The following is a 25,160-nucleotide window of genomic DNA, read 5'->3' as shown; positions in this document are numbered from 1 at the left end:
TGGAAGGTTATCCAGCCCCTGTGAGACACGGGAAATTCAGGGGCGAGATGCTCTGGGCAGTGTCAGGCTTGGTTGGAACATGCATAAGCAGAGACACGGAGAAGAAATAGTGGAAAGCCAGGTGATGGACAGAGTTAGAGGGCTCTGGAAGCCACAGTGAGTATTTCAGTCATTCCATTTGAAAATCACAGAAACTATTTTATTATATTTGTGATTCATTATATTTTTAAGATTTTTTCTTTTCAAGGGGAGATGAGAGTAAAAGGAGAGAGAGAGAGGACAGGAAGAGTGAGAAGAAGGCATATTTGAAATTGGGTCTTTTCTCTCTGTTTAGAAACATAGAGGATCCACGCGAGGGTTCACTTAAAGGATTCTAGGATTGGCCATTTGTAATACTGTACTGACATTTATGAAATCCCAGTCTGGCTGTCTGATATGTATGAGCTAATAATTCTCAACTTAAACACTCATGTAGACATCTCACTCAGTGTTATTTTCTTCTAAATTGTGCAAGACGTTTATTGACTGAGTATTAGTGTGTGAAAGGAAATACGTTCTATGTGTCGTGAATATAAAATTGACCCTGTTTTAGGGCAGGGAAAATACTCTGTAGGTTTTCATAATGATGCCATGTCATTCCACATTTATCCAGACCTGTCAACTATATCACCATGAGGGAGCCCTAAGGTAAACTATGGATTTTGGATAACTATGATGTGTCATTGTAGGTTCATCAGTTATAGCAGATGCACCACTCTGGTGGCGGATGCTGTTAATGGTGCGTGGGGTGTCATGCATGTGCGGAGGCGGGGACTCTATGGACAATCTCTGGAGCTTCTGCTCAGTTTTGCTGTGAACCTAAAACTGCTCTGGAATAAAAAGTCTTAACAACAGTGACATTGACAACAGATGATCCCCTTGAAGCTGATAGGAGAGTTTAATTTTGCTCTGCCCCATGGAAGCCGATTGAAAGCGAGCACCCTGATCCTTCTTTCAGAAAGGAAGCGATGGGTCAGAGCCACTATCCAATCATATTTGGGATGCCAGCAGGCCAGTCCGTATTTTGTTGGGGCCGCCTGTATGGTTCCCACTGAGTTTCTAAGGGTAAGGACAAGAAAGGCAGATGTCTTCAGAGGAACTCTGACACCTTGAAGGAGGTAGGCACTTCATTACAGATCAGCTCAAAGTCGAGTTGGACTAAGTTTAGAAACAAACGATGACTCACTTTTGTTAAATAAACTGGAGCAGTAGTTTTTCCTTTGGTGCTGGATAAATCTTAATAAAATCTATGCTCATGTTTCGTATGCTTCCAAAATTTTAATATGCAAACCTCATAACCTGGCCTTCTTGGCTTTCGGCGAGGAGGAAAACTTACTTTTCCAGACTTTCCTCCTGCAGCTTGAGAATCTGACGACACTAGTGGTTTTATATCGATCTTTTCTCTATTTGCCGACACAACATTTGCTTTATCACCATTCAAACTTTGATTCATATCTTCCATTCCAAATGCTCACACTTTTCTGATTTTCATATCTCTGCACCACAAACTTCTTCCCAACCAAGGGACTATTTTATTTCTCCTTTCCTCTCCTCAGGGCCCCATGTACTGAAGGCATTGCACACTTTAAATTTATTTTTAAACTTTTATTGAAGGTGTTTGGAATTGTCATTCCTAGCTTCTGAACACCCCAAGAGAACGAGCATGACCCACAGTTCAGCCACTCAGACAAGCAACTCAATGTTCAAAACAGCAGTACAGTTGTATGCTGGGTAAATGAACAATTTGGATTAACAATTTTGAAAAGTGGAAAGTACCTCTTGGAGAGCCAATAGTAATAATCACAATGCAAGTCAGCGCTCCGACTGCTCAGGCTGTGTACATGCACCCCTATATGCTTTCCTCATATTGCATATCTAACCTTCATAGCAGCCCCAAAAAGGTAGGTGATTTTATTATTTGTGTTTACAGGTGAAGAAAAAGTGGCACAGAGGTATCAGCGGACATGTTAACTATCACACCATAATGGTGGTTGCATGGGACGTGAGGCAGGCAGTGTGGCTAGAGACCCTATGCATGGATCACGGTGCAAACTAACCTTCCTCTCAGCTCTGCTTTAGAATATTTGCATCTCAGGGAACCTGGTTTAGATCCTGACTCTCTTCACTTGATGTTACAGTCCATCTCTTAATACAATTCTAAAATTTTAACTGGCCAATCTGTCCTTAGGAATTTATACTCTTCTCTCTGTAGATGGTTTCTACTCATCTAGTACAAACCACATAGAGCCTTACCTCATTAATGATTTTACCTACAATTATCTCAAAACTCATATTAAATTGTTCATAACTCATCCAGAAAATTTTTATTTAATATCTGAAATGAAACATAAGTATGCAATTATTGAAGGAAATAAATACTATATTTTAAAAATATTTTAATATGAAATTAAAATGGGGAAACTGACAGCTCGAACTATACAAAAAGGAAAAATTCACAGAAAAAGAGAAATAATAACAGAGAAAAATCAAAATCACAATAGTGGAAGTAGCAGAGGCTGAGACTTACATGGTTTTTATTCTGAGCAAGATAGTTTTCTTATTTTATCTGCAGAGTAACCATGATTATTTCTAAAGTGATTTTCCCAAGATCACGCAGTACATAGTGGAGCTGGGATTTGAACTGAGGCCATCGGATTTCAGCAACTGTACTCTTAACTGAGAAATAAAATGATTTTGCTAGAATAGCCATCCAAGGTAAAATATCAAGAGGACAAAAAGTAAGATAGCAAAAGATAAGAAATCCTCCAAAAGACAATATTTTTAGGAAAATGTACTAAAATATAAATATGGTTAGTAATAAAAATTTATATCAACATAATAAAGGTGCAATTTTATTCCTATTAACTAACTTAGATACAAGATAATATTTTTTGCTTGTCTACCAGCTTTTCTGCAAGCTCATCAACATTAAAATATTGTCCATACTTGTACATGAAAAAGGATATAGAAATATAGACATATGTAAATAAATATACCTATAAAAATTTTCTGGAAAAACTTACAAGAAACCAAATGTAGTTATTTGTGGAGAGTAGAATTGTAGAGTCAAATAATTTGGAGAGATATTTTAATATTTCCTTCTTAAATTCAGCTTTGAATATTTTATCATGATCATGGATTATTCTAGAATAAAATACAGTTAATAAAAGGGTACAAAATATAAAAAATTAGTTCTTATTAAAGCAATGATAGTCTCTAGCATTTGTGGAAGCAATATCATACTTGGGGAATTATTCTAAAGTTGTTTGTGGAATTGTAATTTATGAGAGTGACAACTGGAAGCAACATAAATATTTCAAAGGACAAAATTTATACATCATCACACAATTAAGTTGATAATTAAACTATGGAAAATATAATAGTACGGAAAGAACTAGTAAAACAACTCAAAGCCAAAACCAAAACACAAAATGATGTTATATGATTATTTCAATCACACAAACTATATATGCAATGAACAAGGACTTAAAATATAAAAATTGGGATTATGGGATTTCTTTTAAATAATGTTTTTAGAAGAAGTATACTGGGGAATTCAAGGTAAAGAGGGACATATATGAGTAAAAATACCACATAGATAAAGTCATATTAGAAATTTTTATCAGGTCAAATTTATAGGCAGAAGCTCAATATTCTAATGGGATAAGTTCAAGAGTAAAGAGTAGTTTCCCTAATTATGTGAACCTCAAAATATTATACAGACATTTGTTATATCAAGACTGCCAATGAAGCTGATATCTTATACACAAGAGGCATTGGTAAAAGACTGTTGAAATAAACCACATTTCATCTAGTATCCTGAAGGGGTCAGGGATAATGGACACAAAAATGATGGACAGAACTGAAAACATTTTCTTCAGGAGGGATTCTCTAACAATACTGGTACTTAATTATATTGGAATAGTGTTGATCAGATTTCAAAGCTCACAGATAAGGTATATAAAACATGAAATATATGTGTGTATGTGTGCATATATGTGGGTATAAAATATTTTTTTAATTCTTAGGAAAACTTAGAGTAAGGTAGGGCAAGTATTTGCCCTCCATTTTTCACAAGAAGGCTAAATATCAATGAGGCGAAGTTACTTGTCTAAGCAAAGTACAAGTTCTGCAGTTTCTCAGTCTTCGTAGGAATCAAACCTTTAAAAGGACATTTATTTTTTTAATTCTCCAAATGCAAAAGCTTTGGTCCAATGCAGTGAGTTTCCGAACAACAGCTAGATCTGGGAGGCCCTTGGACATCTGCAGATTTACAAAGATGCATAGGGGTTTAAAGGCAGTTTGGTGGTAACAGGATGGACCAGAAACAAGGAATTTAGAGTTCAGTCACTGATCTTCTCCAGATGACTCTTCTTTTCTTCTCTCTGCAGATTAAATCATTGTCAACTGCATCTTACCTGCAGCCATCAGCATGGTGAAGAATAACAGTGTGATTGAATTTATTTTGTTTGGGTTAACACAAGATGCAGGAAAGCAGAAAGTGATATTTGGCATCTTCTTGATTCTTTACCTTGTGACACTTATGGGGAACTTTCTCATTGTAGTGACTATTAAAACAAGCAGGACCCTTGGGAGTCCCATGTACTTTTTCCTGTTCTATCTGTCCTTTGCTGATGCCTGCTTCTCTACAACGACAGCCCCCAGATTGATTGTGAATGCCATTTCTCAGAAGAAGAGCATTTCCTACAATGAGTGTATGACCCAGGTCTTTGCAGCCCATTTCTTTGGGTGCATGGAGATTTTTGTGCTCATCCTCATGGCTTTTGATCGCTATGTCGCCATTTGTAAGCCCTTGCAGTACCCAGTCATCATGAGCCAGCGAGTCTGTGGTGTGTTGGTGATCCTGGCCTGGGCGGGATCTTGTATCCATTCTACAGCACAAATTTTCCTAGCTTTGCAACTGCCCTTCTGTGGCCCCAATGTGATTGACCACTATTTTTGTGACTTGCAGCCCTTGTTGAAACTTGCCTGCATGGACACGTATGTGATAAATTTGCTAGTTGTTTCTAATAGTGGGGCCATTTGCATGGTGAGTTTCATAATCCTGCTTATCTCCTATGTTGTCATCCTGTACTCTTTGAGAAACCACAGCACAGAAGGAAGGCGAAAAGCCCTTTCCACATGCACGTCCCACTTTATTGTGGTTTTCATATTTTTTGGTCCATGTATATTCATATACACACGCCCACCAACCACATATCCAATAGACAAGATGGTGGCTGTATTTTATACAATTGGGACACCCTTGTTCAACCCTCTGATCTATACACTGAGAAATGCAGAGGTGAAAGATGCCATGAAAAAGTTATGGTGTAACAAAGTATGACTTCAGTTGATAAATAAAATATGAGGATTCCAAAGTATACTTCCTTAATAGCTTAGTTTTGTTTCATGGGCAGGAAAAATAAAATATTTGGGGATTGACTGTGGGAGAAATGGTGGGTGGGGTGGGGGGAGCAATGGGGGAAAAGTTGGAGAACTGTAATAGAAAAACAATAAATCAAAATAAAAAAATTATTTGGGGGGAATAATCAAGAAATCTGAGAAGATTGCATTAGAATATGGCTATTACTTAAAGTCCATAACCATTTTGCATAAGCTATGATGACCCTTACTTGAATTCTACCAACATTTGCTCAAACTCATTAGGTAATTTAGCTTCCTATACAAATTTTACTTTTTATTACTATCATTATTATTTTTTAAAGTATATTTTATTGATTATGTTGTTACAGTAGTTTCAATTTTTTCCCCTTTGCTCCCCTCTGCACAGTACACCCTTCCCTCCAGCAGTCTCAACCCCCTTAGTTCATGTCAATGGATCGTGCATATACGTTCTTTGGCTTCACCCTTTCCTATACTGTTCTTTTTTTCTTTTTCTTTTTATAATATATTTACTTATTTGTTTGTTTATTTATTTTATTTTTAGAGAGAGGGGAAAGGAGAAAGAGAGGGAGAGAAACATCACTGTGTGGTTGCCTCTCACTCATGCCCCCAACTGGGGACCTGATGTGCAACCTAGTCATGTGCCCTGACTGGGAATCAAACCAGCGACACTTGGCTCACAGGCCGATGCTCAATCCACTGAGCCACAGCAACCAGGGCTTATCCTGTTCTTAACTTTCCCCATCTATTTTGTATTTACCAATTATGCTTCTTAATCCCTGCACCATTTCCCCATTTCTCCCCCTTCCCCCTCCCAGCTGATAACCCTCCAAATGAACACCATACCTATGAGTCTGTTCCTATTCTGGGTTGCTTAGTTGGATTTTGTTCTTATTTTTTAGATTCAGTTGTTGATAGTTGTGAGTTTGTTGTAATTTTAATGTTCATAATTTTGATCTTCTTTTTCTTAAGTAACTCCCTTTGACATTTCATATAATAATAGCTTGGTGATGATGAACTCCTTTAGCTTTCTGGGAAGCACTTTATCTGCCCTTCCATTCTAAATGATAGCTTTGCTGGATAGAGTAATCTTGGTTGTGAGTCCTTGCTTTTCATCACCTTGGATACTTCTTGCATGAAAAATTTCTTTTGAGAAATCAGCTGATAGTCTTATAGGCACCCCATTGTAGGTAACTCTGCTTTTCTCTTGCTACCTCTAAGATCCTCTCTTTATTTTTAACCTTTGGCATTTTAATTATGTGTCTTGGTGTGGTCCTCTTTGGGTCTAGCTTGTTTGGGACTCTGTGCTTGCTGGACTTTTATGTCTATTTCCTTCACCAGATATGGAGAGTTTTTCTTCATTGTTTTCTCATATAAGCTTTCAATTTCTTGCTCTTCCTTTTCTCCTTCTGGTGCCCCTATTGTTTGGATGTTAGCATGTATAAAGTTGTCCCAGATGTTCCTAAGCTTCTCCTCATTTTTTTCAATTCTTGTTTTCTCATTCTGTACTGGTTGACTGTTGTTTTCCTCCTTATGTTCCAAATCATTGATTTGAATCCCAGTTTCCTTTCCTTCACCATTGGTTTTGTGTGGATTTTCCTTCACTTCATTTAGCATAGCCTTCACTTCTTTCCTTATGCATTTGCCATACTTAAGCATATCTGTCAAGACTGTGATCATCTTTATCACCAGCATTTTAAACTCGTTGTCTGTTAGGTTGGCTATCTCCTCGTTTGTTAGGTTGGCTATCTCCTTGTCGCTTAGTCCTCCCACTGGAACCGTGATCTGTTCCCACCTTTGGGCCATACTTCTCTGTCATCTCATCTTGACAGGCTTCTGTGTTTTTTTGCCTCTGTGTCTTAGGTAGGGCTGTCGCTCCTGTTATGTTGTAAGGGGTGGAGCCTTAGGCTTTCTCGTCAGTAGAGGGCAACCTGTTTCATCACGTTGTAGTGCTGTATGTGGTGGAGGCATATGAGAGGGAACAATGTCGCTTGCTCAGCACTCACCCCTTTTCCAGGCACTTCTCCCACTTTGTATGGGACTGGTGCCTTTCTAGTTGTTGCCCAGGACGTTGTTTAGAGAGTGGGTGGGACTGTGGATGTTCTAGGACCATGGGGTCCCTTTAAACAAGCAGACTCTGCTGAGAGACGGGCAGTTTCTTCTTTTGCCCCAACCCCCACTGGTCTACACAGTCAGAAGCAATGAAGCTTGATTTTCTTTGGTGCTGGGACCGTGAGCTGAGTGGTCTGGTGAGGAGCTGGGAATGCTCCTCAGGTGTCCCTCCCACTTTTTAAAATGTGTGACTGTGCTTTCTGTCAGCCTGCTGCTGCTGCAGCTGCTGCTACCACCACATCGTGTCCTCTCTGCCCCGGACCCACCCCTCCTACGTGTCTGGATAAGTATTTCTTCTTTATATCTTTGTTGGACTTCCATGCAGCTAGATTTCCTGGAACTTCTGGTTGTCTCTAGTTTTGAGGTAGTTGTATTCCTTCTTAGTTGTGGAGAAAGATGCAGTGTGTCTGTCTAGGCCTCCATCTTGGCTGGAAGTTCTACGAATTTTTCTTCAGAAAAAATTTTCTGACAAATGACAGAATAAGTGTGGGTGAGTGCATGGGTGTATATGCACTATTTTTTTTTTCTATATTACGTTCTTGTTGTTATGAATGTAGTCACCAGAGCTAATCCATGGGGCCTGGACACTTACAGAGTCAAGGTTGCCATCTTAGCCCAATGATTAGAGAAGGTGTTCTGAGAAATTGCTACTCTGGAAATCTGTGCCTAAGCCTGCTTCACTGGGGATATCTACTTTGATGAACCCTCTAACTCCAATAGAAGCTAGAAACATCAGTGAAAACATGGGCTGTCTCTGGAAAACCTCTCAAAATTAATTCTGTGAGTGGTCGGGGAGGGAGGAGAGTTAGATTTGGATGAGGCAGCACTATCAGTCAGTCAGTTGCTCTTTGGAGTCTTTCCACTGCTCCTCACAGAGGAGAGGAAGAGGCAGTAGAGGGTTTGGCAGTGGGGATATGCATAAGGGAGGGTCAGGGAAGAAGGAAGGACAGAAAAACATGCTTGGTGAAGAGGGAGAATGGGAGAAAAGAAAGTGCAAATATTGTCCGATTGGGGGAGAAGGAGCTTTATCTTCCTTACTTCTTGAGCATCACTTTTGGGTGTGTGAACATTTGCAGGAATAAAGTGAAGTCTCAGGATATTCCTCTATCACTAACTTTCCTCGGCTCTTATGCTTATTTGGGAGTCAGGAGAGAATACTTGTTGTTGTAGCTTGCTTCTGTGGTATTCAAAGCTCAAAATTCAGAATTTTGGGGAAGAATCTGGGACTAAAAGTGAGGTCTAGCCCTTCTCAACTTTGGCCTTTGAGTTTTATAGGAGAATATTTTTAAATGTGTATTTTCATCTTTGAAGAGAACCTAATCTACGTGTATAATTCACACTCACCATCAACTCCAGCTCAACCTCATAATCAAGTACTCTCATGCCACTTTAGTACTTTAGTACCTGAGTTTATAATTACCATCAAATTGGCACCAGGAAGTATAACTTTTAGTCATATGGGCTAATGAGAAAGGAACACAATACATTCGTAAGTATGTGAAGAATTTCCATCAACTGAAGACAAAATGTTATGTTGCACCAAAGATTCCCAATAGTTATGGTTTAGGCAAATGGTGGCAGAATAAATATTTGAATCCAAAATGGGACATTTGTCAGAGCTCTCAATACCATATTCACAAATAGTTATTTAGTTTCATACTTCTCCTCAATAAACAATTTTCCTAATTTTATGTCTTCAGTGTTGAGAGCATTTGAATCTGGCCCTATAAAGATTATATTTAAATGCAATTATTTCATAAGTAAGCAAGACATGCTCAAAATAAAACCTCAGTTACTATCTTTTGTTATTTCTTCACATTTATTATAGTGTGAGAAAATGTTTATTTGCGACTAGATAAAACTCAGAAAGCTTCAGGAATTTTCTTCTTATTTGATAACAGAGAGCCCAGATCCCCTTTGATTTTAGATAAGGACTCAGAGAAGGTGGGAGAAACAGAAGAAATGGGCTGGAATCACAGGATGGAGTGCAACTTGGTTAAAGATTCACACAACCCATTAATATTTTCTGAAGACAAGCAAATCTACAAAATTCCTCTAGGATGGGGTGAAAGTTCGAACTGTGACTGGTTTGTTATTCGCCTCGAGCACCACCTTGTGGGAAGACCGCGTAAGGGCTAAATTAATACAAGCTACGGAAATGACCATGAACCAGGATGCCCCACTTGGGCAGGGGTAAGGTTGTGTGGCTGTTCCTCTGCCTGACTTGGAAACCATGAAAGAATAGAATGAATGGGAGGAAAAAATACTGAAAGAAATAATAGCCAATCCCCCGCCCCCGACAATTTAATAAAAACTGTAAATGCATAGGCCCCAGAATCTAACAAACCCCAAGCACAAAAAGCATGGAGAAAATTACAATAAAAGATAAATTATAATAAATTGGTCAAAGACAGTGACAAAGAGAAAAATATTAAAAGCAGCTAAACAGAAAAGTCACTACACAGAGAAACAAATATTACAACAGACTTCTCATCAGAAAAGGAAACTAGAAGACAGAAGAGTGATAGCTTTAACATAGTCGAGCTTACATTCCAGATAGCTGGTTGGTTTTGTCACCTTTGACAACTGGGATGGCAGCAGAAGTGCCCAAATACCTGATAAATTGCATTTGCTTCCGTTCCAAGAACCCACCTGCCCTGAGGTTAGAGTTTGCCAATGCCAAGCCAAAATGACCAAGGGCAAACTCATGATGACTCCCAATGCAGGCAAAGTCTACTCCAATCCGAGCACATTTCATGATGGATTCCTGTGACCTCAGGGGCAGCTTTAATCCCATGCTTCCAGAAGTTCCCTACAACCTGATGCCCGCTATCGCCCAGGATGAGTTAACTTTATCTCACACCACTGACGTGACAGTGACACAGTGACCTTCCTACATACTCAGGTGTGCTAGCACCTTTCTCTGGTGTCACTCAGCAAGAATAGAAATTTGCCAGTCATTAGTTCTTCAGTCTTATCCCAGTAGCTGGGAACACTAGGCTACTTCTGTTGTGACATGCTCTGGGGAATGTAATTGAGAGAGAGAATTTTGAAAATCTTTGTGGGTAACAGAAGTGGTACCTGGAGCATCCACCATCCCCAGGTGGTCCCAGGAGGAGCTTATTTTCCTTCTCTCCAAAGACTATGCATTTTTTAACTTGGCCCAGTATCCTGCACTTAACTTTGTTTTCTCCTCTTCACCCTCTCTGCCCTATCCTGGAAACGTTCTTCAACATCTTACTGGAAGACCTCACCAAAACCCCTTCCAATGGTCATTATTTTCTTTTTTTTTTTAATGTTTTTTATTGATTATATTGTTACAACAGTTCCAATTTTCTCCCCCTTGCTCCCCTCCCCCCAGCACCCCCCTCCCCCAGCAATCCCCCCCAAGTCCATACCCCTGGTTCGTAAAAATTAACTATCCCCCTCCTCTCAAATATTAGGACCCTTTGTAATCTTGTAAAGGACAATGGGCGAAGGTCTCGTGCTCCTCTAGCTGCTTCAAGCTGGACATGGTCGTCGTCCTACCTACCCTTGGTCATTATTTTCTACAACTGTCAAACCAAAGAAAAAAGTAAAACTATTAAAATTTAAAAATATACTTTTAGGGATTATGTGTGTATGTGTGTGTGTATTCACACCCACAATTACTGTTTCAGAGCCGGGCAAGCCCTATTCATGCAATTAATTAGCTGGAGGCAAGCAAAAGAGCTAGCATTCCATTCTTTATCAATAATGGGTGTTAGGTTAAACTTGTTCCCGGGGTGATTTACTGTCATTTGCCGCTGTGGCTGCTCCTTCTGTGCTCACATTTTGGAGAAGAAGTTGGTCAGTAGGACAGTGATTGATATAAGAATATTGATCTGCTTCATGTTTCATATGCAAAAGAAAACCAAAGTGAAAACAATAAAACAAATGAGATATTCTAAGTCATGCCCAAGTTGTTCACCAATATTTGAGAGCAAATATTCATATACTAGCAATGAATCTGAAGGCCATGACTGGTTTGTAAACAGAAATATTATGCGGATTGGACATGACAGTAACCTGTGCTGTCATATCCCTAATGGGAAGAAATGTCAGAAATGATACTGAAACGGCATTGAGCTCTTCAGCCTTTCAAATGCTGAAGTTTAGGCTGATAAGCAATTTGGGCTGAATATCAAGGCTGAAGCTGAGCTTCCCAGCATTTTTATTAAAATCTTCTGCAAGATAGTCATAGTTGAGGAACAGCTGTTCACACACTAGAAAGGTACCCTTAGATGCCATGTATATAAACAACGGGAACTTCAAAGGGACACACAGGTCCTGAATGTGAAGATGGTGGTGTGCCAGTGCTCCGAATGACAGGAAGGCATGGAGAGGGATCTCAGGGAGGTATTCTGTGTAAAAGCAGATTTGTCACGAACTCAGTGATGGGGAGAAAGGAAAGAGGCCTCAGCCAGAGTTCGTGACTGGGCGGGGCACGGGACACAAAGATGCCATTCAAGGTGGCTGATGTAATATCTTGAGACAATTCAATGTGTTGGGGGAATGTGTCTGCTACTAGGAGCCTATTTCAGTAGCTCAGACTAAGAGTCATCACCAGAGCATCTTGCCAAGAAACCATGGGTTGTTAAAAGGAGTTATCACTGGAGAGTTGATAAAAAAAAAATAAGTGCCTGTTAGCATGGAAGTAGTTTTGGCACCGAGTGTTCTGAATAATTAAAGCATTGCATCAGCCTTGGAGATCAAGAGACCACGTTGGAAGGAGAAATTGACCACAGTTTGCCACATACATCAGGGAATACGCTTTTCCCCTCCCTGCTTCATGAGCTAAAGGCAGGGCTGGAGTCCAAGGCATCTGTAACTGAGGCTGATGTAAAGCACACACTATTGCCATTGCCTCAGTGTAGCTCATGAGCCCAAGAAATCACACCTTAGAGCGACCCTAGGCATATGTGCGTAAAAGTCTATACATCAGCTAATAAGTCACATGGGATTATTTTTTAATTGAAGACTTATTTTCAGAGCGTGTTTGAGTTTAGCAGCGACATTGAGTGGAAGGTACAGAGAATTCCCACATACCCTGTGTCTATGTATCCTCGTATACACATACAGAGCCCTTCCCCGTTATCAATACCCCTGACCAGAGTGGTACATTTGTTACCCTCGGTAAACCTACATTGGCACATCATAATCACCCAAGTCCATAATTTACCTTATGGTTCTCTCTTGGTGTTATACATTCTATGAGTTTGAACAAATGTATAATGACATGAATCTATCATTATAGTATTCTACAGAATAGTTTCACCGCCTTAATAATCCTCTGTGCTCACCTATTCCTCTACCCCCCCATCTTCATATTGAATTATTAAATTACAAAATAGGATTAAGGCAAATCTATCTTTAATTAGGCCATCTTTTTGAGTTCTTCACTTTTAAGGAATTTCTTACAAGCTAAAGTACCTGCAGACTCAAGATACTGGAGGTTCATCTATTTATAGAGCTCTGTAACAAATCGATGAAGAGAGTAAAGGTGATAACCTCTCATGATCATTTTCCAAAGAGAAAATCTTGTTTTACCTGGCTAGGCTTTTGAGCCCAGGCTAAATTCTGGTGCACAAAGGACTTTGTGATACCATGCAATACTCTAAGCTCCTTTATTGTCATGCCTCTCTGAACATCTGCAAGTCACCTTTAATTAATACAGGTATGCAGATGTAGATGGAAACTCAGGCGCTGTTACTGGAAGGAGAGTCTAGAGACCGGGAGTAAGGTATAAGCAATTTATTGAGCAGGCGGGGACTGGGTGAGAGGGAATCTACTTCTGGACCATGTCGAGGGCCCACAAGAGTAGAGGGTGAGGGGGACTCGGGGACCTCCACGAGGGCCCGTAGGAGTCCCACTCAGCCTCTGCTGAGACACACCCTTTAGGCCCACAAACCGTGACAGCTGTGGCTCCAGATGCTCTGGGAAAGTTCCTGATTAGGGAGCTGGAACCGCCACATTAGTTATTCTGGCCATGGGCTCAGCAATTTTTCATTCTGGCTGACTCTGGATTCTACCATTTAGATCCTGACAGAAACATTTTGATAAATACGTTTCTTATTAACAGAGGCATATGCATATACCTCAGATCCAACTTTCTAAATCACATACTTTAATAATAGTTAATAAATAAGGGAAAGTCTTTCTCCTTCAGAGACTCTCTTCCTTTCACAGGACACCAGTCTATGTTAGTGTTCAAATATTTTTTCTCCAAATGTGATACAGATAAATTTGAGTAAGAATTGAACCTCTGGTTTCAGGCGCCACACTGCCTTCCCTGGATTTTATTTGCAAATAAATGGGAGAGCTAGAAAAGCTTTTGTCTCCTAATGCTGGAGGGTCAGTTTAGGGCCCTGGATGGGAGCAGAGTAGTTTACCGATCCACTTCCTCTTTCAGGAAAGACACTGCTACTTTCTCTTCCTGTTTGTTCCTTATCACCCTCAATCCTCCATCATATTGTGCTCTTAATGCCTGATATCTGGTTCTCCCCAGGCACCTAATACCTCCAAACCCTTGTTTGTGTTTGGTTACTGAGGACGAGGAGGGTTGACTTACTCTTCGGTGGGCTAAATGGATAAACCCAAGTTAAGTTTACTACAAGTGGGATGTTTCTGATTAGTGAAGGAAGGAGAACATTAGGGACTACTACTCTCCAGAATACTAAATGTTTTATGTCAGTCTTAGAATATTCCCTTGGGAATACAGAAAGGGATTTCCCCCCCGAATTTTATGAAATGCTGCTTTTAAAAAGGGACAAAAATGCTTAACATCAATTTAAAGTGTCTTAACAGGTAAGTGACAGATTATTTATATCTTTGTCCTCAGAAGTGTATCATTACAAAATAATCCAACATGATTTTAAAATATATTTCTGAATGTCTTATGTTGCACCAATTTCCTCTGAGAAAGGAACAGAAAAAAAAAAAACAGTGTTTTTTAAAATTTACTGTTAATGTAGTAAATAAGTAGAATGAAAATGAGCTTTGGAATAAAACAATCCTTTGAATTCAACAAACCATTTGTGAGCATCAGATACATAAAAAGCCATCCCTGTGTGGGGAGAGAGGAAATAATTCCATGCCCTAAGGTTTATTAAAGTTTCTCAAGGTGGCAGAGTGCAGAAAGTTCTCCAATGCTTTTCATGTATGGTAGCTGAGCAAGATGGGTTTTGAAAGCTGAAGAAAATATGTCTAGTTAGAAGTTAGAGAAACTGTTAATGGAGGAGCGACAGCCTTCAGTAGAATGTCGGATATCACCATCTTGAATTATTACTCTTTGCTTGTTGCTAGAATGATATCATAAGAACATAATTTGCAGTCGATACACATCTGAGACTAAATTTGAAAGGCTGAATAATGACTTCCCATGGATAGTTTAGAGAAACCATGACAATGTGAAGGCTAAAAATTACAGGGAAGAGGCAAGGTAATGATGTGTGATATGCATGGGAGGGAATTTTTATGATTCTTTAATTTGGGCTTTTGAGGGATAAAGAATTTTTATGTAATCTATTACCTTTCCCACAGAGAATGGTAAGTTTTGCATAGAAGTAAAATAAGTATAGGGAGCCTCCCAGAGGTGGAAGTGTAGTAGAACTGAGTCAGGGAGGGTTGGGTAGTTTAAGAGGAAAATACTGATTCTCACTGTGGCCTCTGCAATAAAACTGTCTTTTAGGATGGAAAGATTTACCTAATTCTCCATATTCCACCTTCATCTATTCTCTCATCTGTTCTCCACTGTCTGCTCTCCCTTCAGCTCATCCCTGTTACCTCCCATCCCAACATGCCATCTGTTTACTATAGTTTTGTCAAATTCAACTCTTCTAAGGTTGGCTAAGCTTGCTCGGGAAGTTGAGGTAAGTTATTAGAAGGTGCACTATTTTCCTAGTGTGATTTCTTCTCAGATCATTGTTACCCATTTTTGTGACAAATTGCTTTCAGAACCCAATGATGAAAAGTGTTAATGCACCTCTGGAAAAGATGAACGTGGTCCTTCACAAAGACATGCACTAAAGCCTGTATCAGTATCAGAGGGCATGAACAATGTCAAAGCTCCCCTTGCATTTTTCTGTAAAGGCCAAGGACTTACGTGCAAAACATCAGATGCTTGAGGTAATGATTTCTCTGGGTGTAGGAGTTCCCCAATCTCAAGTTTTTTCCCCTGGATTTATAAATTGGGAGCATGTTTATCTGTCTACCATACATAATAGATAGAAGGCCACAGTAGATTAATGATATGAATGTGTTTTGTGATCGGAATAGTGCTAAAATATCAAATAAATGTGATATTTTAAGAGGTACTTGAGAAAGTTCATTTTAAAAAACACTTGAAGTACCTACAGTGTACAAGGCATTGGGTTTGAAACTATGAAGAATAAAATCCTGAGACTATATAGTTTCCAAAGATTCCTACTTTAAAAAGCAAGCTAAAGGAATCACACATATAATTGAATTTTAGTATGTAATATTATAAGAAAACCTACAAAAGGAGCCTTTAGAGAACTGGAGAGAGAAGTTCCCTTTTCACAAAAATATCACCAAACACTGCTAGAGGAGAACTGTATTTGAAGAGTGCTGTAGGAAAGTATAAAATTCACAAGCTTGTCTGAGACTCATAAGGACCCTATGAAGTAGTCATTACAAGTTCAGGGATAAAAGTTGAAATGATGTATTGAGAAACCACAACTAAAATGTTCATGATGAGAAATATTTATTTTTCTTAGGATATTTCATAAAGTCACATATCACACCATGAATTAATTCCTTAATTTTTTTACAGATGAGTAATTTCACTCTCATCCCTGGTCCTCATCCATGAAATCATGCAGCTGAATAATAATGTAACTGAGTTCATTCTGCTTGGGTTGACCCAGGATCCTGTTAGGAAGAAGATAGTGTCTGTCACTTTCTTACTTTCTATTTGGGGACATTGCTGGGTAACTTTCTGATTATTACTACTATCAAGACCAACCAGACACTTGGGAGTCCAATGTACTTCTTCCTTTTCCACTTATCCTTATCTGACACCTGCTTCTCTACTTCCATAGCCCCTAGAATGATTGTGGACACCCTTTTGAAGAATGCCACTATCTCTTTTAATGAGTGCCTAGTAAAAGTCTTTTCATTCCATTTCTTTGGCTGCCTGGAGATCTTCATTTTGATACTCATGGCCCTTGACCGCTATGTGGCCATCTGTAAGCCCCTGCATTACATGACCATCATGAGTCGACGAGGCTGCAGTGTGTTGGTGGCTGTGACCTAGGTCGGGTCCTGTGTGCACTCTTTAGCTCAGATTTTTCTGGCCTTGAGTTTACCTTTCTGTGGTCCCAATGTGATCGATCACTATTTATGTGACTTGCAGCCCTTGTTGCAGCTTGCTTGTGCAGACACCTACATGATCAATCTGCTCCTGGTGTCCAACAGTTCGGCCATTTGTACTGTGAGTTTTGTCATGCTGATGTTCTCCTACATCATCATCCTGCATTCTCTGAGAAACCACTGCACTGAAGGGAGGAGAAAAGCCCTCTCCCCCTGTGTCTCCCACATCATCGTGGTCATCTTGTCCTTCGGTCCTTGCATATTTATATATACCCACCCTGCAACCACTTTCTCTGTGGATAAGTTGGTGGCTGTGTTTTATACACTTGGAACACATTTGCTCAACCCTTTGATTTATACACTGCACAATGCAGATGTGAAAAATGCTATGAGGAAGTTCTGGAGCAAGATGCTGGTCTCAGATGACAAACGATGAGTAGAACTTTCTCATTTTTTCTTCGTAGTTTGGACTGATCTAGAAGAAGCCCATTAAGGATATTATCTTATTATTGTGGAGTTAATTTAATCCTAACGCGGGGCATGAGAATTAGCTTCTTCAGGAAAATAGGCAATGTGAACACATGTACTGAGTGGTGTCCAGTCAATTTTAGCACGCTATATTTTTTTTATTTATTGCTTATTAGAGAGAGAGAGGGAGAGAGAGAGAGAGATTGATTTGTTGTTCCAGCCATTTATGCATTCATTGGTTGAATATTGTATGTGCCCTGACTGGGAATCAAACCCACAATCTTGGCATATCAGGCAATGCTCTAACTAACTGAGCTACCCAGCCAAGGCCACAGTCAATTTTAAATAGAAGATATAGCCCAGGTATAAACAGCTATTGATGTTCACTGCTGTGTCTCAGCTTCTCTTGCCTGCCTGCTAGCACTGTGATTTTGATCTGGTGTTTTCCCTCCTGCCTCATGTTGACTCATAGTGTTCTCTGTTTATACTTAGACTTTATGTGCTTATATCAACAGTCTGGCAGGTTTGCCTTCTTTATGGCTCATTTATTAGGCAATATGTTCTCTTAATGTCTGATCACGGACCTTCAATCTGGTTTTTCTTCCTCACTCAGAAGAAAGCGCCAGATTAAAATAATGATAAGATCTTTATGTTTTAAGGGACAATGTATATAATCTAGATAACTTCCCTTCTATTTCTTGGAATTATACTTTGAATTTTTCTCATGTTTACCTAGATCCTTCTAGAACAGTAACAGAACACAGTGAAAAAATTCACATTTCTGAAGGAGTTAAAAATAAAATTTTTTTAGAGACAGAGACATCAATTTTTTGGTTCCATTTATTTATGCATTCATTGATTGATTCCTGTATGTGCTCTGACCAGGGGTTGAACCCCAAACTTTGGTGTATTGAGAGGATGCTCCAACCAACTGAACTACCCAGAGGGGCTGAAGGAATCTTTTTCTCTTAGACAGCTTTTGAATATTGAGACTGAACTCATTATTCTTTTAGAAAAACTACTTTTTTCTTCTAAAATGATCCCTTTGAATTTTGGGGAGATATTTTCTCTTGGTCATACCAATTATAATAATTTGCTTATAACATTGAGTTCTTATGATTGTCACATAGATAGCCTAAATTAAGGTAGATATACTTATGTGGGCTAGAAGTAAAGGGTACAGTAGTTAATGATAGGGAATTTAAAAATAATAACCAATTTTTAAAATATGAAAATAGTCACCCTCTGGTAATCACCATACTCTTGTGTCTATGAGCTGTTTTTTCTTTGCTTACTTCATTTACCTCTAAAAAGGTAAAAATGTTCTAAAAGTACTTTCTGAAATTGTCACCAAGAGGTCCAGTATTCAAAATTATGAGCTCATTGAAGTCTAATGACATTACTGAACTTTTGGGATTTAGCACAAATTTAGTCACTGGAAAGAACTGAGGATTATAGTGATTTCACTGCCTTTGAAGAACAAATGACTTCAGTGCTATTATGTGTGTGTGTGTGTGTGTGTGTGTGAAAGATTTAAAAATCACTCTTAAGGTGTAATTCTGAAATTGCATCTTAAAATATCCCGAAAAAAAATGTTCCATCTTTTATTTATTTATTACAGTTGTCTTACTTTCCCCCCTATTGCTCCGCCCCCCAGCCCACCCCTTCTCCCACAGTCAATCCCCACCCTGTTGTCCAGGTCCATGGGTCATTTATATTTCATCTTTTAAGTATTTATTCTGTTGTTCATGGTATGTGTGAGACTTTGAGATTTATCATTATTGCAATTAATTGATTACTTGTGTTATTACTGTTATAGTCTGTCCTGATGAACTGTACTTGTGGGTAGAGATTGTATGCATTTTGTGCACTGCTTACCCTTAGCACTGATTATCATGATTATATTAATATCATGATAAGCAATCAATGTATATTTATTGGATAAATAAGTGATTTTTAAAATAAAGTAATAATTTCAAAAAGCTGAGTGTTTCAGGTACATTAACTTCCCCCTCTCAATGATCAAGCCCACAGAAACCAAAGGACATGACAACATCATAGAATTTATTCTCTTGAAATCGTGTAGTGATGAGGATGCAAGATTGCCTGCTTTGTGCTCTTCTCCCTGTGCTATCTTATAATTCTCTCAGGGATCCTGCTCGTTCTTCCCACCGTCAGGGGCAGCTGCCTCTGTGAAAAGCCCCTTGTACAGTACTTTTTCCTCAGCTACCCATCCTTCATGGATGTCTGCTTCACCTCCGCGGTGGCCCTCACACTGATCACAGACTAACTGGGCCTGTGGAAGACTACCTCCTACAACAGCTGCACGGCCCAGATGTTTTATGGTACTTCTTGGGCGCCACTGAGACCTTCACTTTGGTCGTACGTATGACCACTATTCAGACATCTGCAGACCCCTTCACTATATGGTCATTATGAGCAGACAGGTGTGCCATGTCCTTGTGATGGCCTCAATTATCTAGGCATTTGTCCATTCAGTCCTGCATGCACTGATTATCAGTGAACTTCCTTTCGGTGGTCCCAATTGGATAGACCACCATTTCTGTGAAGTGCTCTCCCTGCCGAAGCCGGCCTGCACTGGCACAAGCCTGTTGGTTATCACGAGGTCATCCCCGCCATATGGGGGTGCTGTCTATTCCGACCCTAGAGCACAAGAGGCCTATGAGTCAATGAAATACAAAGAGCTCTACTTTGGATATACAAGGACTGTCCAGAAGGTATCCAGCCATGTAATATAAAAAACAGAGACATATCGAAGAAGATATAAGATACAAGATACAAGAAACATTGAGCATATGATAATGATGCCACAGTCCCCTTCAAAGTAGGCACCTTGGAACCTCACACAGTTCTCTCAGTCTCCATCAGCTCCCCTGTCGTAGTTTCCTGAATCTCATCGATGGTCTGAAGTCTTTTCCCTTTCAAAAGTGAATTTAGTTTTGGGAAAAGCCAGAAGTTGTAGGGCACCAAATCTGGGCTGTAGGGTGGCTAAGTCATCTGGGTGATTTCATGTTTTGCCAAAACACTCTGCAGGAGACGTGATGCATGAGTGGGCACATTGTCATGATGAAGCTGCCAATCACCAGTTGCCCACAGCTATGGCCTTCTGAATCAGCCAAATAGTTCAAGCTTAATGCAAAATTTGATGCAGATTCATTGCTCTACTCACTCAGTCATTTTGAATGCGACGGGCACACAGTACACATGCTCATTCAACAGCGTCTACTGCCCCTACTGGCTAGTACAGTGAAGTCATCATTGTTCATGCACATGCATTCCAGTCCACCATCCTTGGCTGCCAGATTATACTGATGTCATGCAAATTATTCTCATTATATTAACAATGGCTGGACTTTTTCCAGACAGACCTCTTCATATACCCCCATATGTTTTGCCAATCAACACAAAGGAAGCTAAACTTGAACTGAATTTAGAAAACTATGGAAAAAATAAATGTTATCCATCTGATAAATTTTCTCCACAATGCTCTTGCTTTTATGTCTTTGCATTAAAGTCTGGACTATCAAGATATATTAGTGATATTGAAGATCTGAAGTTCCTAAGAAGGGAAAAACCAAGAGACTCATTACTCTCAAAGACCAAGAAGTGTAACATGTGGAATAGTATTCAAGTTACTACTAGCAACTTTATAAACTTGTTCCCAAAAGTTCCTCAGAGTTAATGCCAATCAGAGGAGCTCATACCTTTCCTTGGAAAGGTTTAACCAAGATTTTTGTATACGCTTTAACCCAGGCTTACTGGATTGAAAACTTTTAGAATACACACCATTATCTGTTCAAAAATATCTCAAAATGATTCTAATAATGATCTAAGGTTGAGAAGCATTGATCTAGTTATCATTTTAAAACTGAGCAAGTGGAGTCCCATGGAGACCCAGTGAGTATATAACTAAACTGGAGCAATAAACATAAACTTGTATGGTTCCAGGACAAGAGTTTCTTAATTATAATTTTTAATCAAGGTATCTTTCTGCCTTTGATCTTTCCTATCTTTAATTTTATGAATGCATCAACATCAGAGATACATTTTTAAAGCACAATGCACAGCCCTTTACATAAAGCTCATGAATGCACACATACAGACACACACACACACTCCACAACCGTAAACACATACCCAGATATAGGTAGTTACTTAAATAATCAGATTTGTGGTGAAGGCAATGAATTACAGAGGTAATTAGTGATGTATTCATTTGTTATAGATAAATAAAGTTTGGGTTGTGTGAAGGAGAAATGTAGCACCAGGGCAGGTATCAGATCACATCAGAAAGATGTGTTTGTCCAGAATGAGTTCTTCTGGAATCCATAGCTGGAATCAGATAATAGTAGATCTGCTTGTTCAAACGTTGGAGAAAATACAGTTCCCAACTACACATTTCAGCAAATTCTATTTACCCCATCAATTGAGTCACAGTCACCTATTCATCAATGGCTTAATTTCTATTCAGTTTCTTTAGTTTTTCCTATTAGTCACTTTATGTTAATAGGGATGGCAGACTACAGACTATAAGTAAATATCAGTCAGCAGAAACATATTAATGGGATATTACAATTAAAAGGAAGACCTTAGAGTAATTTCTTCCAATTTCCTTATTGTTTGGGTAAAGAAAATGAGTATTAGAGAAAGGAAAAGCTTTTTCCCAAGATCAGAGGATGAAAACAAGACTTTCATTTTTAAGCTTATGTTTTCTCTCTTTTACATTCTGCAGACATGCCCCCCACCCCACTCCAATTTTACTAGGTTTTATTTTCATTCTGGGTGGGATTATATAAAAATGCTTTAGTTCAGATTTCTGTTATTTTTTCATGTGTCCTTTCATTCATACAACATATACATAATGAGTGCTTAGTATGTACGATTATAGTTCTAAACACCAGAAAACAACCTTAAGAACTTCACAATAATCTCTTCATTCTTTAAAGAAAATTGCAAAAAGGCAAAAATGGGGAGAAAATAATAATGTTGCGTATAATCATGGTGAGTTTCTGAGATTAAATAAGATTTCTCTGGTCTAAATATTTCAGAAAATTATCTGATTATAAAATACTAGAACAAATATAATGATAGTAATAATAAATAATACTTTACTTTTGTAGAATGTGTTACTCTCTCATTTTCCTCCACAAAACCCATGAATTGTTATTATTGTCTTTATTATACAGATGAAGATATTTAAGATTATCCAGCTTAAATTGTTACTTCCATCTATCATTAGCTTCCAAGAAAACCTTCCTGCCCCATAGTTTCTTCATTACATTCTTTACTTCTGCATTTCTCATTGTATAAATCAGTGGATTTAACATGGGGGTGATAATGGTGTAAAATACAGCCACCATCTTATCTTCTGAAAAGGTAATATCAGGGCGCATATACATAAAGGTACAGGGACCGAAAAAGATGATGACCACAGCAATATGAGAACCACAGGTGGAGAGAGCTTTGTGCCTGCCATCTGGTGACTGCTTTCTCAGGGACACCAGGATGACAGTATAGGAGATTAGCAAGATAATGAAGCTCCCCAGAGCGATGGTACCACTGTTGGCTGTGACAACAACACTAACAACATATGTATCTGTGCAGGCAAGTTTCAGCACGGGGTGGACATCACAAAAGTAGTGATCAATTTCATTGGGTCCACAAAAGGGTAGTTGGACTACCAGAGTCACTTGAATAATGGAGTGCAGGAACCCACCTAACCAAGTCCCCAGTAACATTTTATTGCATCTGTCCTTGTCCATGATGGCCATGTAGTGTAGGGGTTTACAAATAGCCACATAACGATCATAGGCCATGACAGTAAGGATGAAGATCTCTGTGCAACCAAAGAAATGTACCCCGAAGAGTTGCAACATGCACCCTTCGTAGGAGATGGTTTTGCTCTTGGCTAAGAGGTCAACTATCATCTTAGGAGCTGTGACTGAAGAGTAGCAAATGTCCACAAAAGACAAGTAGTTGAGAAAGAAATACATAGGAGACTTGAAAAGATTGCCCATGTGAACTGTCAGCATGATGAGGAGGTTTCCCAGAAGAATGACCATGTAGAAGAAAGAAAACACCACGGAACAAACTTCTTCAACATCTATGTCTTGAGAAAGACCCAAGAAAACAAATTCAGTTACATTGTTTATTTTTTCCATAGAATCAGTTTAGTAGGCCAAGTTCCCAAGAGACAATTAAGTTATCTGAAAGAAAAACATAACAAAGACCAATAACACTTATTTCTAACTAAAAAAAAAAAATTAAAGTAGTCGAAAATAGAAAAATGGGTACCTACAGCTGCTTGGCAGGCATACATGAAGAAGTTGGCATGTGCACATTCTGATCATCCTACCTGAGTATGACAATCCATTTCTTCACTTGAGACTAGAAAACAAAAATTCAGGGAGATAATGCAAATCCTCTAAGTCACACGTCTAGCCAAGAGTCTTACCTGCCTCACCTTTTATTAAGGTTTATTTTTTTTTATCTCTTTCTGAAAATTTTCTTACTTCTTATTTTGTAGAAGACACTCAACCTAATTTTGAAACAACTTTTGTGTTGGGGGTTATGGTCCCCACATTTATCTATCTGGAAATGTTTGTCTTACTTTTGACACAGAAACAAAAACACATGCCCACATTTCCCCTCCAGAGTATGGTCATGAATGTTTTAAATAGTTCAGAAAGGTTGACCTCTTGCAGGTTGGTCTTATAAAATACCTATCTTTGTGTATGTGAACTTATGGCCCCTATTTGATATCAAGCTCTTATGGTCAAGAATTGGTGTGGTGTAGTAGATTCTGAGATAATACTGCTGTAACTCCAGATAAAGCATGTAGCTTCACAGGGCTTCTGTTAACCCATTAATGGAATGAGAAGGTTTTAGCTTCACTATCATCTGTCATCTTCGGTTATTTCTACCATGAAGTTAAGTCTTTTGTGTCAGTCTGGAACAATGTTAAATCCCTGATAAAAAGGCAGAGATAAGAGAAGACAGAGCAATAAAAGAAACTGCTGGAGATACATTAGGACCTGTCTGATTTGAAAGGAAGTGAAGTCTCAGGTGATTCCTCCAGGAGTTACTTTGACTTCGTATTTTAAACATTTATCTGTTAACTGAAAAAACCAAAAAGACAGCAACAACAACAAAGAAGGACTCTGCCCTTAATCTCAGCATTCCCTCATGCATCTTTTTTAAATTACTTAAAAAAAAATTAAATTTATTGGGGTGACATTGGTTACTAAGCTTATACAGATTTCAAGTGTACATTCCTATGAGATACGATCTGTATATTGCATTGTGTGCCCACCACACAAAGTCAAATCTTCTCTTGTCACCGTATATTTGACCCCCTTTATGCTTTACTACCCCACCCCCTCTTCCCTCTGGTAACCACCATGCTGATGTTTCAGTCTCTTCATGAATCCCTTTTAAACTTTCGATTTTATGCTGGTTTATATTGGGCCTCCCACTGTAATGATGTACTTATACATAATTATAAATTATACATTATAATTATAAACATGAATTAAGTATTTTTGGAAGAGGTCATCATTGAAAGATGCTTTAAATGGGTTTAGGAAGAGGACAATATTTAAATACATGAACCTTCAGTGGTAGAATTTTTGGTACTCTACTGAGGTCACTGAAATGGGGTAGTTGTGGAATGGGGTATGTGAAAGAGTTTTGGTTAAAGGGGCTTGCAATTTATTTATCAAACCAAGCCAGGGATGGACACAATTCCTTTAGTTATAGGATAG

The 25,160-nt window shown here is 38.8% G+C and overlaps 3 protein-coding genes across 3 annotated transcripts; 2 read left to right on the top strand and 1 right to left on the bottom strand.

The window, feature by feature from the left end:
• The first annotated feature begins 4,468 nt into the window (after positions 1–4,468).
• LOC150017850 (olfactory receptor 4C11-like) lies at positions 4,469–5,386 on the top strand. The gene has a single exon (XM_090267561.1). It carries the CDS (start codon positions 4,472–4,474, stop codon positions 5,384–5,386), a length of 915 nt encoding a protein of 304 aa, XP_090123687.1. The 5' UTR covers positions 4,469–4,471.
• An 11,026-nt stretch (positions 5,387–16,412) lies between these two features.
• Positions 16,413–17,344, top strand: LOC150017849 (olfactory receptor 4C16-like). Its single transcript, XM_090267560.1, is given in 2 exon segments — positions 16,413–16,491; positions 16,494–17,344. Coding segments are annotated over 2 exon segments (930 nt in total).
• A 5,272-nt stretch (positions 17,345–22,616) lies between these two features.
• LOC150017848 (olfactory receptor 4S2) lies at positions 22,617–23,573 on the bottom strand. Its single transcript, XM_090267257.1, has one exon. The coding sequence runs from the start codon at positions 23,556–23,558 to the stop codon at positions 22,617–22,619; it is 942 nt and encodes a 313-aa protein (XP_090123383.1). The 5' UTR covers positions 23,559–23,573.
• Between the last annotated feature and the right edge of the window lie 1,587 nt (positions 23,574–25,160).

Source organism: Furipterus horrens, unplaced genomic scaffold (genome assembly GCF_987537825.1).
Source record: "Furipterus horrens unplaced genomic scaffold, mFurHor1.1.pri manual_scaffold_2, whole genome shotgun sequence".
Taxonomy (NCBI): Eukaryota; Metazoa; Chordata; class Mammalia; order Chiroptera; family Furipteridae; genus Furipterus; species Furipterus horrens.
Note: the sequence above shows the minus strand (reverse complement) of the source record. Positions and strands in the feature narration are given on the sequence as shown.